The sequence below is a fragment of the Crassostrea angulata genome, chromosome 9 (assembly GCF_025612915.1).
Source record: "Crassostrea angulata isolate pt1a10 chromosome 9, ASM2561291v2, whole genome shotgun sequence".
Taxonomy (NCBI): Eukaryota; Metazoa; Mollusca; class Bivalvia; order Ostreida; family Ostreidae; genus Magallana; species Magallana angulata.
Window position 1 is genome coordinate 17,617,915 of NC_069119.1, and position 18,802 is coordinate 17,636,716.

Below are 18,802 nucleotides of genomic sequence, written 5' to 3' on the forward strand. Positions count from 1 at the left end.
AGAATATATAAATCTCAAATGGTCCGTCTGCATTAATTTGAGACACCGCAAATGAGACCTATAATTCTTACCCGTAGAGCTCCTTTCGCTTCTGCAGCAATCCGCCAACTGAACTCCGTTCAATGGCGCGCCGGCCTTTTATAGCCTCTAAAAAATCGCTTTCCGTCACGTGACTCGGGATCATCGTAACGTTTTATCTAATAACCAAACACAGAGGAAATTATCTGATTCAATGATGCTTTAATTGGAATATTTACTACAATACCCACGCCTCCGAAACTTATGCGTCCCGCATTTTGATTGAACTGACGTGCTTTATACAAACTACATACATATTTTCCAAAAGTTAAGTTTACTCTTATAATTTACAAACATGTGTTTTAACCGAGTGTTATCTTACACTGGCAACTAAGATGATTAGTTAATTTTCATATTCAAACTCTTCTTCCTCTATGATCTCTTCCACGTTCTTGTCATCTTTAACATAGCTAAAGGTGGTCTTGTGAAGTTTTCTCTTTTTGATTCTGGTTTGAGCAGCATGGCAAACATCTTCTGTTTGTGTGCTGGTTGAGCATTTTGAGGAGAAGTGGAATCGTTTAAGGGAAACGTTCTTATCGGGTAAGTTCAGAGGTACCCTTCTCTGAGGAGCAAATACCGGAACCGGTATTGTCGGCTTCCTTATTATCCTTCCTTTCTCTAAGGAACTGCTACATGTATTTTCTTCACCACCCTTCTCTTCTACCTTCTTGATCTCTTGTGGTACCTGACGCTCATTATCTTTCCCAGGCTCATCCACCTTACTTTCTTCAACCACGTCTTCCTCTTCACTAGAATCAATACTACTGGAGCTTGAATCGCTTTCATTGGATACTTCCCCAATTAGTTCTCCTGGGTCTTGCTCTAACCACTCTTTATCATCCTCGGTCTTCTTCTCCAGAACCTCCGCTGGGTGGAACTTCTTCTCATGACGCTGAAGGTAGGAACTCTTCTTAAAAAGTTTACCACATATCTTGCATGGAAACTTCCCTCCATTACACATCAGCAAGTGCTCCCGCCACTTATTGTCCTGAACTCCTTGTTCACACAATGGACACTTGTCCCTCGACTTTGCTTTGGTAATTTTAGTGTTTGGCATTTTCTGAAAATATATAAATAGAAACATGTTATTTGTTTTGTCTAGCTAGACTGCAAATCATTTTTTTTTTTCAAACAATAAACAAAACAAGTTTTATAACTCATAGTCTTCCAACCATTTAGGCGGTCGACGAATTCGCTTTTGCTCAGTCCCTTTTACTAACTCTTGAACAGTATCTAACTCGTTTGTTTCACCCAGTTCGAACGTGTCTGTCTCTTCAGCTTTTAAGATAGATTCATCTCTTGCCTCGGGCGTATCACACTCAAAATTCAGAACTTGCTCTCTTTTCTTTCGCATCCTATCACAGTGAATAATTTGTTTGTCTCCTTTTCTGCCACAAGCTACCGCATAAAGTACATCCGACCACTGTTCAAGCACCTCAAATGGTCCTCGCCAAAACGAGGTGAGTTTTGGAGAGCAACCAACTTTTCTCTGAGGAAAGTACACAAATACTTTATCTCCTTTCTTGAACTTTTCCCACGACATTTTCATGTCATGATATTTCTTTTGCCGATTCATGGCATCTTCTATATGCTGACGGACGACATTGTGTGCACGCTCAAGTCTCTCCCGTAAGATCCAGACCCACTCATTCGGAGTTTCTTCTTTCATGTGTTCAGGCATCTCATACTGCAAGTCTAAAGGTAATGTAGTTTCCCTTCCTAACATAAGCATATTCGGTGTGAATTGAGTAGACTTATGTTCTGCAGACCGGTAGGCCATCATGACATAAGGAATGTGTTCATCCCAGTCTGTCTGATTTTCCTGTACAAATGCACTGAGCATAGAAGTCAATGTCCGGTTGAACCTTTCAACCATACCATCCGACTGAGGATGGTAGGCGGTGGTTCGTGTTTTCTGGATATGAAACAGTCGACATACTTCCCTAAACAATTCGCTTTCAAACTGCCTCCCCTGATCTGAATGTATTATTCTAGGCGTTCCTAGCCTAACAAATACTTCTTCTACCATTATTTTTGCCACTGTTTTGGCTTCCATGTTTGGCATTGCGAACGCTTCCGTCCATTTCGTGAAGTAGTCTGAAACTACTAAGATGTATCTATTGCCCTTGGCAGTGATAGGTAATTCTCCCAGAATATCAGCTGCAATGCGGTCCATTGGCAAGCCTGATGGTACTAGTTGCATGGGTGCAATTTTCTTTTTATTTGGGTTTTTACGTTTGGTGCAAGTATCGCAGCCTGTTACATACTGTCTCACATCCTGCTGTAGACCAGGCCAATAATATCTTTGTCGAACCCTTGCTAATGTTTTATGTACGCCCAAATGTCCCGATGTTCTCTCATCATGGCAATATCTCAAAATGCTTCTTCTTCCAGATAGTGGTATCACTTGCTGCAGTATATCTTCTTTTGTCTCTAACACAGTCCACTTTCTACAAAGTATTTCGTCTGTTATAGTAAGTCTATGCCACTGACACCACAATGATCGAAGAAAATAACCTTTACTTCGAACGTCGTCAAAAACGGGTCTTCTTTCACTTTCTAGCCATGACTTTACAAGTGTTATGTCTTTATCATGTTCTTGCATTTCCAAAATTGACATTTTGCTTGTGTCTTCAGTCTCTTTCTGTTCGAACAATGCTCGTACCTGCGCTCTGGTTTCCTCAGATTTGCTAGAACAGTAGTCGTTTCCGCATTGTCTACACGGAATCCTACTTAGGGCATCTGCGTTTTTATGTAATCTTCCTGGCCTGTGTTGGATTTGTATCTCGTAGGTCGAAAGTGTCTCTATCCATCGTGCCAGCTGACCCTCTGCATCTTTCTTGTTCATTAACCACCTTAAAGAACTGTGGTCGGTTCTTACCAAGAAAGGTTTGCCGTACAGATAGTGCCTAAAATATTTCACAAAATGCACTATAGCTAGTAACTCTTTTCGTGTTACACAATACTTGCGCTCGGCCTTAGTTAAACACCGACTTGCATAAGAGATGACTCGCTCATCTCCATCCTGTACTTGAGACAGTACAGCACCCATTGCCATGTCACTAGCGTCCGTGTCTAGAATAAAAGGTTTCGTAAAATCTGGATGCGCTAACATCGGAGCTTTAACAAGTTTATCGCGCAAAACTTCAAATGCACTTTGGCACTCCTCTGGCCATGTGAATTTATTGCCTTTCTGAGTTAAAGCATGAAGTGGTTTGGCAATGGCAGCAAAGCTGTGAACAAATTTTCTGTAGTAACTACAGAACCCTAAAAAGGACCTGAGCTCTGTGATGTTGCGGGGTTTAGGCCACTTGCGTATTGCTTCGGTTTTCTTAGGATCGGTAGAGATCCCATGTTCCGAAACAACATGTCCTAGATATTCAACTGTTTGTGCAAATAATGTGCACTTTTTGGCCTTCAGCTTTAGCCCTGCAGCAGCCAACTTTTCAAATACCTTCGCCAGATTGTTGTTCATCTCCTCAAATGTCTTTGCATACACAATTATATCGTCCAAGTAAATGAGACAGATATCCCATTGCAGTCCCGCCAACGTGGTTTCCATTAACCTTTCAAACGTTGCTGGGGCATTGCAGAGCCCAAATGGCATTACGTTGAAATGATACAACCCATTCCGAGTTACAAATGCCGTTTTAGCTTTATCATTTTGTTCCATTTCAATTTGCCAGTACCCTGAATGTAAGTCAAGAGTTGAGAACCATTTACAACCCGCAAGCTGGTCTAAAGTCTCGTCTATACGTGGCAATGGATAGGCGTCCTTTTCTGTGATAGCATTTAAACGCCTGTAGTCCACACAGAATCGCGTCGAGCCATCCTTTTTCTTAACTAACACAACTCTAGACGACCAGGGGCTATTGGACGGTTCTATAACTCCATGCTTTAGCATATCTTTAACATGTTTCTCTACTTCAGCATTCATATGCTCAGGAAGTCTCCTCGGAACTTCCCTTATTGGTTTGTTTTCACCCGTGTCAATTGTATGCTTAGCTAAGCCAGTTCGTCCAAGATCGTCGTCAGACTTGGTAAATAAATTTGCATGCCTACCTAAAAGTGACTTCACAATTTTCGATTTCTGTTTGCTCAAATTGGAACAGGTTTTCTTGAACAGAACTTGCAAATGTTCCGGCAACATAGCTGTATTTTCCAAGGTTCCAAGTTCTCCGTCAATCACATCAGCTATTGATGACAGTTGCCCAATTGTTGTTCCTGTTCGAATCATCATATCTTTATCTGAAGGATTCAACAATCTAATTGGAATGGTCTGACCACCTTTCACTAAAATACGGCCAACCATACCTCTATCTGAATTCAGAAATGTTTCAGACGGCTCCACAATGCCAACATCAAAATCCATTCGATCACCGTCTGGCACTATTACTTTTCCTGTCGCAATAATCTCGGATCTTGATGGCAAGGAGATGGTGTCTGAAGCTACGATTCTAAAACAGCCTATTCTGCCTTCGAATTCTAGCGCATGTGTTTCACCTCCCAGTATTAGACTTTTATCACTTAGACTAATAACGCCTTTGTTAGCCGTCAAGCAATCTAAGCCCAGGACAGCCTCTACCTTCATGTCTGCAACAATCACATTCTGAAAAATCACCTTCTCTCCAAACTTGAACTGTACCAATGCCTTACCATAGACATGAAGAGGGGTACCTGAAGCGGATAGAATTTCCTGCCTTGTTTCAATAAGCTCTAAACTATTGTGTCTGTTAATAGAATCATAACTCTTCTTTGAGATGAGTGTCACAGTAGCACCAGTATCTACTAGTATCATGACAGGCTCATTATGAACAGTTCCACGTATGTACATGCCAGCTTCGCTTGGTTTCCTTTGAACTCCAACACAACCCTTATTCTGAACCTCTCGTGGAGTCTCATCGTTAGAAAACATTTTAACTTGTCCAGAACGCTCGATTGTGTTCTTATTCATTTTCTCATCGTCTTGTTTCTTTTTATCTTGCTTAGGCCTAACTCTACAATCTTTTTTAAAGTGTCCAATATTACCACACTTGTAGCACTTCAATGTATTTCGTGACGAAACATTCCTTTCTTGGTTTCTTCGTGGTCCATAATTTGTCTGTGCCTTCTGTTGCTGTTTCATCTTATTTATATCTTCCTGCAGAGACTGCAGCACTTCCTTTATCGATTTTACAGCATCTTCCAAACTCTCTGTTTTTGAATCAGGCATTGAACTTTCACTTACTGCTCCGCGGCATAATCCACTGTCTTCATGTCTCTTGCACTCCGACCCCACAAACGCGTGTAGCTCCACCGCATGCCTAATTGCATCGTTTAAGTTTACAGGTCTGGATTGCTTAATCCTGAGACGCATGTCAAAACTTGGTAATGCATCAATAAAATATTCTTTGGCTAGCGTTTCACACACATCCCCTGGAGCCGTAGGATATGCTAAGCGTGTTAAACGCCTAATGTCTTGTCCAAGCTGAGGTATAGACTCAGTTGCTTTCTGCCGTCTTTCTCTAAGTTGTGCCCTATACAGTTCGGTTTGATTGACAGGAGAAAAGCGTTCTTCCAGGGATTTACTCAGCTCTTTGAAGTTCATCTGCAAGTATTCGGGAAGATTCCCAAGCACCCCCTGGGCTTGACCTCTCAAAGAAACGGCCAAATACATTCCTTTCTCTGCTTCAGACCAGTGATTCAGACAAGCGCATGCATTGAAATGTGACCTATAGTCCAACCACGAAGTTGATCCGTCATATGTTGCAGGCTTTAGCTTGCTAGAATTATCCTTTTCTACTGGATCATTTGGCGTTCGAGCTCTATCAGCCTTATACTTCCGTGTTGTGATGTTTGTCTGAACGCGGTGCGGTGTTTCGAAGAACTCTTCATTATCCAGTACAGGTCTCACATCTCTGGGACTATAGTATTCGACATCATCCTCAGGGTGAGCTTCAAACTTTACTTTCGGACGAGCTCCGCCAAACTCAATACTACTTTTTGCACCCTTTGATTGTGCCGAAGCACCAATGCCAGAATCTCTGGCTGTAAGTGGTGTTGATTCTCTGTGATTCTCTTTTTCTTTCAAACGTATACTTTCGTCTGAAAGTTCCTTTATTTTTTCTTGGAGGAAACTTATTTCTTTATCAATATCATCCATACATGTAATTAGATCTAAACTTAATGTTTCAAACTACAAGCAATATGTTTATGGAAAAAAAAATTATAAATCTAATGTTTAGATCATCCCACCGCTGCCACCAAAATTTGTAAGGTGTTTTGTGGGTTCTAACCACGAATGATATTAATTTTTCTTAACGTTACTTTACGTTTAGTTTGATTATTATAATTAAATGAAAATCACTTCACTTTGATCACAAATATGATTGAATGATATAATAAATTTTCCTTTTAACCCTCTGTGCTTGAAACCTTTATTTGTCTGAAACTCTACGTTCCAGCAAGTGTGCTGAACCAAAGCCTCCCAGACCGCAGTCTGAAACCTAGTGCCTTAAATCACTCTCTTGGCTTTGTATTAACTACTAGTACAGTACCGAAGAATATATAAATCTCAAATGGTCCGTCTGCATTAATTTGAGACACCGCAAATGAGACCTATAATTCTTACCCGTAGAGCTCCTTTCGCTTCTGCAGCAATCCGCCAACTGAACTCCGTTCAATGGCGCGCCGGCCTTTTATAGCCTCTAAAAAATCGCTTTCCGTCACGTGACTCGGGATCATCGTAACGTTTTATCTAATAACCAAACACAGAGGAAATTATCTGATTCAATGATGCTTTAATTGGAATATTTACTACACTTCTTTTGCATATACACTGCCATTAACCAATCATTGTGTATTCAAATGTATAGCTCCACATGGTCTGTCAAACTTTCATTCCACCAACAGCGTGTAGTTTGCCTGGCCGTGAGTGCTCATACTTTGTACCTCGATTACAATACTGCGCATCGATTGGCTGTTAGATTCCAATGCAATGAATACTATTCTGCATATCAAATAGCACTGACCAATGACATTGAATGATGGTCTGCTACTTTTTGTAGTAAATATTAACACGTGGTCAGTCAGAAATGTTTTATATTGAATCAATCGGGGAATTTATTAATAATATTATAAGGAAATAAATGGATATTTTTTTCTGATTTAGGTAGTACTACATAGTTTGTTCACAATATGGCAATTATAGAAATAAGATAACAGGAAGCAAACAAGGCTTTATGTGACCACTTGTTGATATTTACAGTCCGATATCATATTGTATTATTTAGCCACCTGATTTGCAGCTGTGGTTTTTAACAAAGGTAAATGCTTAAATCAGCGATATTAAAACCCAAAGAATTCAAACACCACGTTGCAAAAGAATCTCTACATGAGATTTATAATGTTTACATCCTTTGCGTCAAAGAAAAATGTTCACAGCGTTTTTATTCTCGACCACTAGAAAACGGAGAGAATGGGAGTGTACGATTCAGTTCCCAACCAATCGTAGTAAACAAACTATATAGCTTTCTAAAAAGCATATGCTTAGAAGCTAACATTCCCGGTTTCTTCACAAACCATTCAGGTACGCGTACATGCGCTACATCCATGTAGCAAGCGGGAATTCCGGAGCAAGAAATAATGAGAAGGGCTGGACATAGATCAGTAGAGAGAATACGAAAGTACAAAAGACCCTCCTCGGAAATGCTAAACGAAGTGTTTTTTTAAAAAGCATATGCTTAGAAGCTAACATTCCCGGTTTCTTCACAAACCATTCAGGTAAGCGTACATGCGCTACATCCCTGTAGCAAGCGGAATTCCGGAGCAAGAAATAATGAGAAGGGCTGGACATAGATCAGTAGAGAGTATACGAAAGTACAAAAGACCCTCCTCGGAAATGCTAAACGAAGTGTCAGGTGCTTTAGAAGCTGGAATCCCATCGGCGTTGGGGGATGAGCTTGAGGAAACGCCAAACAAAAAGATTAAAAGTGAGGCAAAGGAGCATGAGCAGAAGCTGAAGTTGAATTTTTCCTGCACTTTTATTTTGCAATAAAGACTGTATTCAAATATCAATGTCCATTTATTATAATGTAGTTTTGTTTATATTCATTTCAGTACAGTTAGTACGGATGGAAGATTGGTTAAAAATATTTAGTTTGGTAGTTGTTGTTTTTTCCTAACATTGTGGGCGAAGTTTTAAAAATATTGGGTATGTACAGATAACCCACACTTTTAACAATAGAAAACACGCCAAGCTATGGTACAATGACTGAGTTAATTTACTTTTTTTAATTGCTGTAAGAAAAAGTTAAGTTATCTAAATATATGGGTAGAAAATATTGTTTCTTCTTTATTACAATGCTTAAATATTATTTGTACCGAATAACTTGAAAAATGTTCAGTTTTTCATATCAAAGCAAATGCCGTCTTTTTCTGATCAACCTAATATTTTTTTTAATTAAAGGGTTTGAATTTTGAACTTAATCTATAAGTGACGGTAGAAATATTATGTGATAATTTGATTAAGAAAGGCAATGAAAATATCCCCATTTGTTTATGACTGACATTGACACAATTATTTAGTCCACAGAGATCAAGCTAGTAAGATATCATAGCAGATATTCTGTTAAGAAATAAATATAAATGAAAATCCAAATATAAATTTGTTTTGAAAGCTTAAAATTTCCATGCTTTGCTGCTTGCTGTCACATGATTTGGAAGCTAAAACATCAGATAAATCATCAATGGAAGAGTGTAAATGCAACGTTCACCATGAAAGGTATCAAAGTTTGCTTACCGTCTCCAAATTCTTTTTCTTTATTAAATTTAGCTAATGTTTTCTGCCAATCCATGGTTGAGCTTTTCTATTATCAACCTATAAATATAGTATTGTATATTTTATATTGTCAAACCCAATTTCATTCTTAAGAGTAATTATTTTCATCAAATTCATATGTTAATCCCTTTTAACATATACTTTCGTCCATTTCTTACATGATGAAAATATGTAACCTTGAAATTCACCCTCCAATCGGGATACATAAATTGATGTTATGTAAGAATTAAAGCATCATTCTCTGAGTTTAGATACGGCCGGGGTAATCAAGTACAATAAAACTCGAGGCATATTATTATAGATCCTCCTAGACCGTATTTCATCAACTCATTATTTTCAATTTAAAGTAGATCCATTGTTCTGTGATGTCACACTTTTTTGTAAAACTTTGAATTCTTTAAAAGTTGTGCAATAGTGTTTTATTTATTTTATGTGAATATAATCACATGGATGTAATTAGAATTATTGGTAGGTTCAAGATATTTTTGCACTTAATTTTATACTAAATTTCCAAATTTTTATATATTTTATCTATGCAAAGGGGAAATAACTCTTTTTCTGACTTTTCTCTCAGTTGTATGTCTAAATGCTACAGTTTTTCTTATTCCAACGATTAATTTTAAAATATTTTTGTAATTTTAGCTTTCTGATAAAGTTGACATTAAAATTAAACAAGAAAAACAAATTTCTGCCTACAAGATTTTACTTTTAACCAAAAAAAATTACAGTTTTCTGATGCTTAAATATGCTTTAGTTTATGTTTATCTGGCATCTCAAAAAGCGTGATGACATGTATTTTTTTCTAACAATTGATGACATTTAAGTCTATTAAGTCGTAATCAATTCGGTTTTTCAACTTTCCTCAGAGAATTTTACGAGTATGGAGCTACCTTAATATTGAAATAGTCGGTATTGGACTGTGCGTTACAAAATCTATTTGAACAATTTGTTGATACAGACACACGGGAGAAAGTAAATCTATACCTATTTACAATGTATAAGTATGAGGACGATAAGATGCAAGTACATTATCCCTCGACCCAGTAACTATTAGTTACTTTCAGGGGTACAGTAGACTTTTAAAATGGTCACTAAATGAATTTTTTATTACACAAATTTGTTTGTCGGCGAAATTAAGTTGTTTTCTGTTTATAAGAAATTAGAGTATTTAAACTTAAAGCTAATACGTAACGACGTAGCAAAACTTCGGTGTTTAAGGGAGAAGGAAAAAACAACAGAAAGGAAAAATCAGCATCTTTTGTTTATTAAAAGACATTTTAACATAAACAGAAAGCATGTTCTTTTGAACATTCACAGAATTCGTTGCGGCTAGAATGTTTTTTTATAATAACTAGATGGTATCCCGTGCAAGGGCGGGAATTTCCAGTTTACACAGGAATATGGTTTAATATGTTAAACCATATATTTCGTTTTGGTTATTTTTATGTGTTCTGTGTCTAAAATTTTTGTTGGTTGCTTTTTTAACAACCTTCTTTAAAACTGAAAAAAACTACATACCGGTAAATTTCAAATAAAAGACTGCTTTGAAAAAAATATTGGGGAGTGCCCCCCCCCCCCCTCCCAACTATTCAACTTCCCCGTTTCATTTATTATCATCAATTGATATCGACGTACATTTGTTGTTTACAAATTAATGTTTTGGGTTTACTACCAAGCTGTTATGGTATAAAAAGAATGAAATTAAAAAACGCTAGAGTATGCATGTCTATCTGCATTATCTAAACCAAAGTTAACAGATATAAAGTATCTGCCCAATGGTTAACTCGCCCTACACTTTTCGCCTTGACGTTTATTAGTCTACCCGCGTTCCAGTGCACTCCGTTCCTGAAAATTCTTTCCATCAAAAATATAATCACATCAAATTAATCCATTTTTTTACAGGGGCCAAGCCCGTTTTAACATTAATTTCAATGTAACTATAAATAAAGAAAGGGGGCGAACTCTGACCTAGATAAAAAAACTACCAGCTCGCTTCAAAAGCCTAATAAATCAATTAATTTTTGAAACACTCGCAATATGCATGTATTTTTCAGAATCGTAATGTCTGAGATACACTCATGCCGAATTTCAAATTGGTGGGTCTTAAAATAGCGCAGATATATGTCATGATTCTCTCAAAGTCGCCAGTTTATTTTTACTCGGACATTTACCGGTCCAGGGCTCACGATGGGATTTTGCCTATGACAACAGCAGTATTGCAACAAGTCGAGAAACATTTGCACTAATCTTTTAAAATCTCACATCAAACGCAATCCTTAAATTCCGATAAAATTCCTTAAATACTCTCCAAACTGAACTTTTATTCTGCAGCCACATCAACTTCTGACCAGACCGGCCATTGTGAAAGCTAATGTTAAAATCAACTTCATTGATTTATATTCCTGATGGTCTTATCAGAATCAGTCTTTCTCAAAGACGTAAAAATAGCTGGCCCTGTCAGAAGTTAATGTGGCTGCAGAAAAAAAATATGAATATATAGACCAGGTGAATTACATAGTAAAAATAAACAATGAATGTTCATAAAGGCGAACAGGTGCAGCTTCTTCCATTCTATTTTCAGATGCTGTCTATTTAGCATAGGCTCCTCTTGTTTGCTGACTACTTTTCATTATATCTGTTCTGGAATGGTGTCATTTTCTCATTGTAGTCCGGAATAAACTTGCTCTCACCAAACTTACCATAAGAGTACATTCTATAGTTGAAAGAATAAGGGGTCAATCTGATCTATATGATATACTCTGGTTAGAAATCACACCAGAATTGTCATAAAAGGCCTAATCGTTATAAAAATGTTCAGACTCTAAACCCCCTCACCAATCCAGTCTGTCTGTGTACAGTCGAACGGAGTGCCATAAACAAATATAAAATGTGTTACAACTTATGATAAAGCTGTCTGATCTGATCAAGCTGCACTCATGATCTATTTATTAAATTAATCGACTATTGATAAGATAGACATGTACCTGTAGTTGTCTCTTGTAAATATACTGAACGAGACAAAATTACTAAATTGACCATTTCCATGGGAAAACCAGCATAAGATTTAAGGAAAGCTTCTGGCTTTATATACGGCATTTTTGTCACAGGTACTGCATACATTATATACTCTAGATCTGTGAATTCTTGTGACAAATTATGTCAGAAGAAAGCCTGCATAACTCTCTGGTAAATGACCTGCTGACTTGGAATCCTGACAAAGCTCTTAAACTGTTTTCTTAAGACATGTAGGCACAACGAGGCAAAGTCTTCTGTCAAACTTATCTTTCAATTCATAATACAGAACATCAATGAATGCCAAGTTGTTCCCTAAACAACCAGAGTGCCCTAGCTGCAATGCTTTTCAAGTTAAGCAATGATATTTTCGCTCTTCTTTGTTCTCAAGCTACATGTGGCTTATGTCTATGCCAATGTCTAGATCATTCCGCTGCATGCGAGCAATGCCTGAAGTAGAATACCATCAACCGAGGATACTGAAAAATTGTTACTATCTTGCAGTTTGGTTGCAAAGGTATTGTAGGCATCTCCTATGTTTTTGTAGGATATTTGTCTGTTGGGGATAAAGGTGATAGGGGTTAAACATCATCAACATTCTAAATAAATGGTCTCCACTTGTTATGGACTCTAATGCAGTAACAGTATCAACCACAGGAAAGGCTTTATGTGGTAGCACCAGCAACATATCTGTCACGTGCTAGTTTATCAACTGAAAGTCTACTCATGGCGTCAGCGTTGCTTTGATTGTTAGCTGAGCGGTGCAATACTTTCATATTAATTGTTTTAGTTCTTCCAACCAATGCGCAATTATGACATTCAAAAACAACCTTAACCTCATGAGCCACACAAGGCTGTTATGGTTATTTAGTATCATGAATCGTCTGAGAGATAGTGTCTAAGAAGATGACATAATTTCATTACAGCTATATGCCCTTTTCTTGTTGTCCAGTATTTTCTCTGAGGTTTCATAAAAATGACTTGTATAGCTGATTATAATTTCTTTTCCCATCCTGAATTTGTAAAATAATGTACCTGTGGCGTAGTTTGGGGCATCAGTGTCCAACAACAGTTAACCTTCAAGACGGAGATATGTAAGGAACTGTAACTAAAGCGCTCTTCGCACGCAATAAAGCTTCTTGATGCATTTTCTCCCTCTGGAAAGCCTTTTTCGTGTGAGCAAGGTCTAACAAACACGAGTTAAAAATACCCTAAATGATCGCTAGTATTATTAAGGAAGCTTAAAATGTAAAATACTTCATTCTGGGTTTTAGGTCGAGGCCAGTTTCTTTCACTCTCGGATAGTGCAATATCTGGTAACTGCATGCAAGCATTTAAGTCATTGGCGTATTGCAAAAAGAATTGCTTCCCCTTCCTTATCTGTTTGAACCTTTTTGCTTTCACTTCTTGTTTGTCTCGGCTGTTCGATGCTATCTTCAAAAAGACTTTGTACTAATATAATAGTATTCTTTGAAATGGTATATCTGGAGGAACAGCTCGAGTGGAAGGCAAAAAACTCTGAAGATCTGGCTTACATGCGATTCCTTATATTTGCTAAAATACATGACTGCCATTTAGAAATAGTGTCTTGTTGTTAAGGTCTACAATTCCATGTAAACCGTCTTAGGAAGTCAAGCCTTATTCTGTTGTGATCATCCGTGGCAACAGCGAAGCAGTCCCACAAAAAAGTGAGCCGATCTGTAATGTTTGCTAACAGAGTTTAAGTCAAGTCAAGTATATCCTCCTACAATATATACACTTTCATTATTCGCAACTTCAGTCTTCTGAATGGTCTTCAATATATTTTCAGGTTACTAGTGTTAGCAATAATGCTGCGACATAAAGGCCTTCAATTCAAGCAATTAAAATATACTTGGTATTTACCACAGGTTTTTTTCTTTTGACTATCTTTTCCAACTTTGCTTTACTTTTCATGTAGAAAAACAGTCGACCTAGTTGGCCCTTTGATGTTTCACTCATCATTCTAAGCACTTGCCCGTCTTCCAGGTGAAAGCGACGTTGCACTACTCTGAGATTGGGTTCGCGCTACTGATAGTGAAGCGCACACAGTGATTACTGTTTCACCATATTTCACACTGCTGTCTTGTTTGCTGTGCAAGGGGTGCATTGGGTTATGGTCACTATTCAAATGCTTTTGACTTTGTGCACCGTCTGGAAATCTTTCCGGGATTCCCTTAAGTTTTAATATATGAAATAAGTTTACTTATCGAATTCTGACAGGTTTTCTGTAAGCCCTACAATATCTATCTGTAATATTTAATTTACCATTAAGATATCTTATTGCCTCAATAAGACCATCTTTTTGAATATTAAGTTGTTTATTTCGACAGGGGTGTCCTGTATCCGCTCTCTTATTTATATTTGTAATTGAAATATTAGCAATTAAAATTAAAAATGATAACGATATAAAGGGTTTAACTCTGAATAAAAATGATACTTGCAATGATTTAAGTTTTAAAACCGTTCAACATGCGGACGACTGTACCAACATGCTAAAAGATACAAACTCTTTGAGAAAAGCAATAGAAACAATTACCGAATTTAGTAAGGTTGCTGGACCTAAACTTAACTTAGAAAAAACAGAGTGTCTGTTAACTGGTTCATTTATAGATATGTATTCCAACGATTCTCATATACATGGAATAATGGAATAAAAATAACAAAGACCTGTATAAAATCGCTCGGTATTTACCTGGGACATGATAAAACTGTATGCTATGAAAAAAACTGGATAAGTAAACTAGAAAAACTAGAAAAAATACTAAGTGTCTGGAAAAGACGAAATTTAACCATATTTGGTAAATGCACTGTAGTCAATACCCTAGCAATATCAAAAATATTATATAATGCCAATATTTTAGAAAACCCTAAAAGTGACTTTTTTAAAGCTGCTTCTAAACTTATATATAACTTTATTTGGAAAAAGCGAGACCGAATTAAAAGAAATACTCTAATTGGCAAAATTGAACAAGGTGGAATAGGTGTTATTGATATTGAAAGCAAATTTCATGCTGCTAAAGCATCATGGATAAGTAGAATATTAAATGAAAACAGTGTAATACATAGAGCACTTAGTGCAGTTATGAGACAATATAAACTTACTATCTCTGATATTTTAAAAACAACAGAATACAACTTTTTGGAATCATCATTTTTCAAAATGCTGAAACTTCCTGTTTTTTTACGGAAATGTATTTTCAGCTTTTAACAGATGTAAAAAACAAAAAAATGTGAATACGCTAAATAGAGACGAATTCCTGAGTCAATTTATATGGAACAATAACCTTTTCCAGTATGAAAATAAACCACTATGTTTTGAAAATTGGATAAAAAGTGGAATTTTGTATGTTAAAGATATTTTTGATGAAAATGGAGAGTTTTATGATATGATGTACTTTACACAAAAACTGGTTAGAAAAAACAATATCTTATGTGAATATATCATGCTTAGAAAAGCATTTAAAGCTTATAAAGAAACATTTGACTGCAGCTATTCAAAATACGTCAAAATCAAGCATTGTGTATCTTTTTTATTTCGAAACAATACCGATAATTCAGTTAACAATGTTAAAAGTAATTTTTACTATTCATTGTTTATTGATAAAAAGTTTCAAAAACCAATATACGAAATTAGATGGAGAAAAGTTTTTAACGACACATTATGTCTATGGGAAAATGTGTATATTGCAAAAATCAAAGAAATATATGAAAAAAGAATCTCAGAATTTAATTACAAACTCCTTCATGGTATATTGAACAATAATGTATGTGTCAGTAAATGGAACAAAACTGTCTCTCCATTGTGTGAAGTGTGCAATGTTAACGAGGATATAAAACACCTTTTGTATGATTGCAAAATTGTCAAACATTTCTGGGAGAGAATAAGCATGTACTTAAAATTTGATGTCACATGGAAAATTGTTGTACTAGGTTTTTACAATGAAATTAGCGAGAAAACTTCTTTTTTGAATAACTTTTTGTCTTTCATTAGTTTTACAATATATAAATATAAAATGAAATGTAGAATTCAGAAAGAAAGAATGTGTGAGCAAGACCTAAGGCACAAGCTTAAAAATACTCTTTTTCTCCAGAATGTAATTATCACCAGTATTGGTAGAAATAAAAACGATTTTTATAAAAATGTTGGAAACTTTCTATATTTTCAAAACAGTATATGAAGTACATATGTACCATATTTTTGATATATGATATGTGATACAGTAATACGATGTATGTTTATGATGAATACTAATTATTATAATTATTGTACAATAGATTTAATATGTATAACAATAGTTGTTTTTTCATGCATGTAAAACTATGCTTATTACACAGAAGATATATTTATACGATACGAGTATCAAAATATGTATGTTTTGTGATGAAGAATGATTTTAATAAAAGATAAAAAAAAAAGTTGTTTATTTCTAAATTCATTTATTCTTCAACTTTCAATACAGAAGAATTCCAGCCAATCCCACAAAAACACAAGAGGATTTATGATTATAGTTTTGATCCGGCTTGACCGTATTACATTACCTCATTATATTCAAATACCGATTCAATATTGCTTTTATTTATAGAATTTTCAGCAACTAATTACCTTATTGATTATAAGTATCAAAGACTTGTCCCGCAAAATATTCCCATTTATTTAACACGAAAATGCAACAGGCACTTGCTGATCCTAAAAGGACATTAAATACTTGTCTTTGGTTGTGCATTCAACTTTTGCTTGAACAACAGCTACAGCAAAGTTCTATCTTCTCTAGTATAAGTAACCAGTTCATTTGTTTTGGGTTTTTTATAATAAGTCCAATGTGCAAAAAAATGCCAAAAGAGCTATCAGATGATATACAAAATAGTTATATATAATAAAACGTTTTAAAATCCTTTACAGCAATGAACATCTATATAAGTTGTTAAGTAAAACGCAACAGTATAATCAACAACAAAGCAAAAGTATAGAACATATATAGAGAGGTGAATATACATGTACACTGATCATTGTCTGATTGGCTGCTATAAATACTCCTTCGATCATACTTAACAATGACAAATTCACTATACAGATAAAAACGAATAATACTTATATATCATAAAAAATAAAAATATACCACAAACGTATATAAGAGCCATTGTTTACGATAATGTTGTAGGTTTTAATTGCTATATCTCAGTATTATATTTCTAGATTTCAATCTAACTGCTGCGATGTTGTTAAACAAACCTCCCGTGTACTATACGAGCATGAAAGTTCAGGAATGTAGACCGATGTTTTAAACTTCACTATCGCAACACCAATACATTTAAAAGCACGTAGTGGATTTTCATTATAATCCGCAGTTCATACAAATTCTTTACCATGAAATTAAATCGAAACTTGTAAAACGAAAACTGTAATACGATAATTGTAAATAAAAGATTGTGGTAGAGACTTTGTCATAGGAATCGGAGGATTTCAAACAAAGTCTTAACAGTGGGTGAAATAAAATATCATGACTGACAATAAGGACACAATGAATCACTTGAAGCATGAATCAGGTTATGATGAGAAGAAATTACCAATCAAAAGTCAAATATGATCTCAGTGATCAAATCTTACCAGTTGCAAATTACTGCTACCGGAAGTGAAAGAAAGGACTTCGAGTCCGACTTAAAATTATAGACCAGATTTCTATAAATGAAAATCATTAATGCATTTTTATCAAAAATGAACTATTAATTTTTTTTTATATAAAAAGGTAAAATATCACGAAGATCACTAGATGCAAATGTCTGCAAATAGTTTAATGATGGAATGTGATAGAGGATATTAAATTTTGAATGACTATGATAAATAAATGTGAAATATCCAGGTGATGCATATTCTACAAAATGAATAAAAATATGTATTCTTATAAAAACATATACTTTCTTTTGTAATCGAATATTTGCTTCATTACTTTTAAATTATTTTGTCAATGTATTATTGTGAGACGGGTGAATATAGTCAAATGAAACAAAACTTATGAGTACATAATTGTCTATTGACAACACGGAACAAATTAAGAGAAGAGGAGTCTTAGTCATGTCTGTGAGGTATAAAAGTATACACTGTTATAATTAGTACAATCCTGACCCTGCTATACCTATGATACTTGTACTATACTCCTCTACCTCTTGGAAAGAAAATTAAATGTATGAATTAATGTTATAAACCTAGCTTGTAATTGAGAAAAAAATGCACACTTAAATCACACAATGAAATGAATTGATAAACAAGTTGTAATAAACAGTATTGCTTGAACAAGGGAACGGTTAGTGTTCATAAACTTGAGCAGGTGCAGGTTTTTCCACACTGGCATCACAAGGTTTCCTGATGCTGACATCAACCTCGTCCAACAGATAAAAAAAAATTCAGCAAGCTCAATCATTAGGTCCAATAAGCAGGGAGTATTTGTGTGAGTTTACCAAACCTGAGCATATATGCTTTGGGAATGTGTCGATTCTTCGTTTCTTGCTCATTCGGCTCCTCATCAGAGTTTATCCTAGAACTGAAAATATCTGGATTTGGTAGGGGGTCGTCGTCTGAAGCATCAGTGCCTCACACAAATAAACCTTCAGGACGAGGATATAATAAACAAGGAGATGTAACTAAAGTGGTCTTCGCACGCAAGACAGCTCTGTTATGCACCTCCTTTCACTCTGATGCCCCCTTCATTTGAGAAGGTTATACGGACATGAGCTCCATCAGGCAAAATTCACAAGGCGTTTGCTGTAATAATTTACGAAGCTTAAAAATGCTAGGACGATTTTAAGCCAATGCCAGTCCTAACTGTCTCTCTTTTGAGATGGCGCTATAAATTCCCTGCTGAGCTAACATCTTTTCCA

General features: G+C 35.8%; 1 protein-coding gene across 4 annotated transcripts in view; it reads right to left on the reverse strand.

Annotated features, from left to right (window-relative positions):
• The window catches only part of LOC128163120 (uncharacterized), a 53,099-nt gene that overhangs the window by 26,574 nt on the left and 7,723 nt on the right, over positions 1-18,802 (reverse strand). For 2 of the 4 annotated variants that reach the window (XM_052826626.1, XM_052826624.1), the window contains exon 2: positions 8,858-8,935. The exons of 1 other annotated variant lie outside the window; for it this stretch is intronic. In XM_052826626.1, coding sequence (XP_052682586.1) covers positions 8,858-8,912 — 55 coding nt within the window. In that variant the 5' untranslated portion in view covers positions 8,913-8,935. Of the gene's footprint in view, positions 1-8,857; positions 8,936-17,534; positions 17,551-18,802 lie in introns of those variants that run through there. One more of the 4 variants, XM_052826625.1, reaches the window with a different exon arrangement.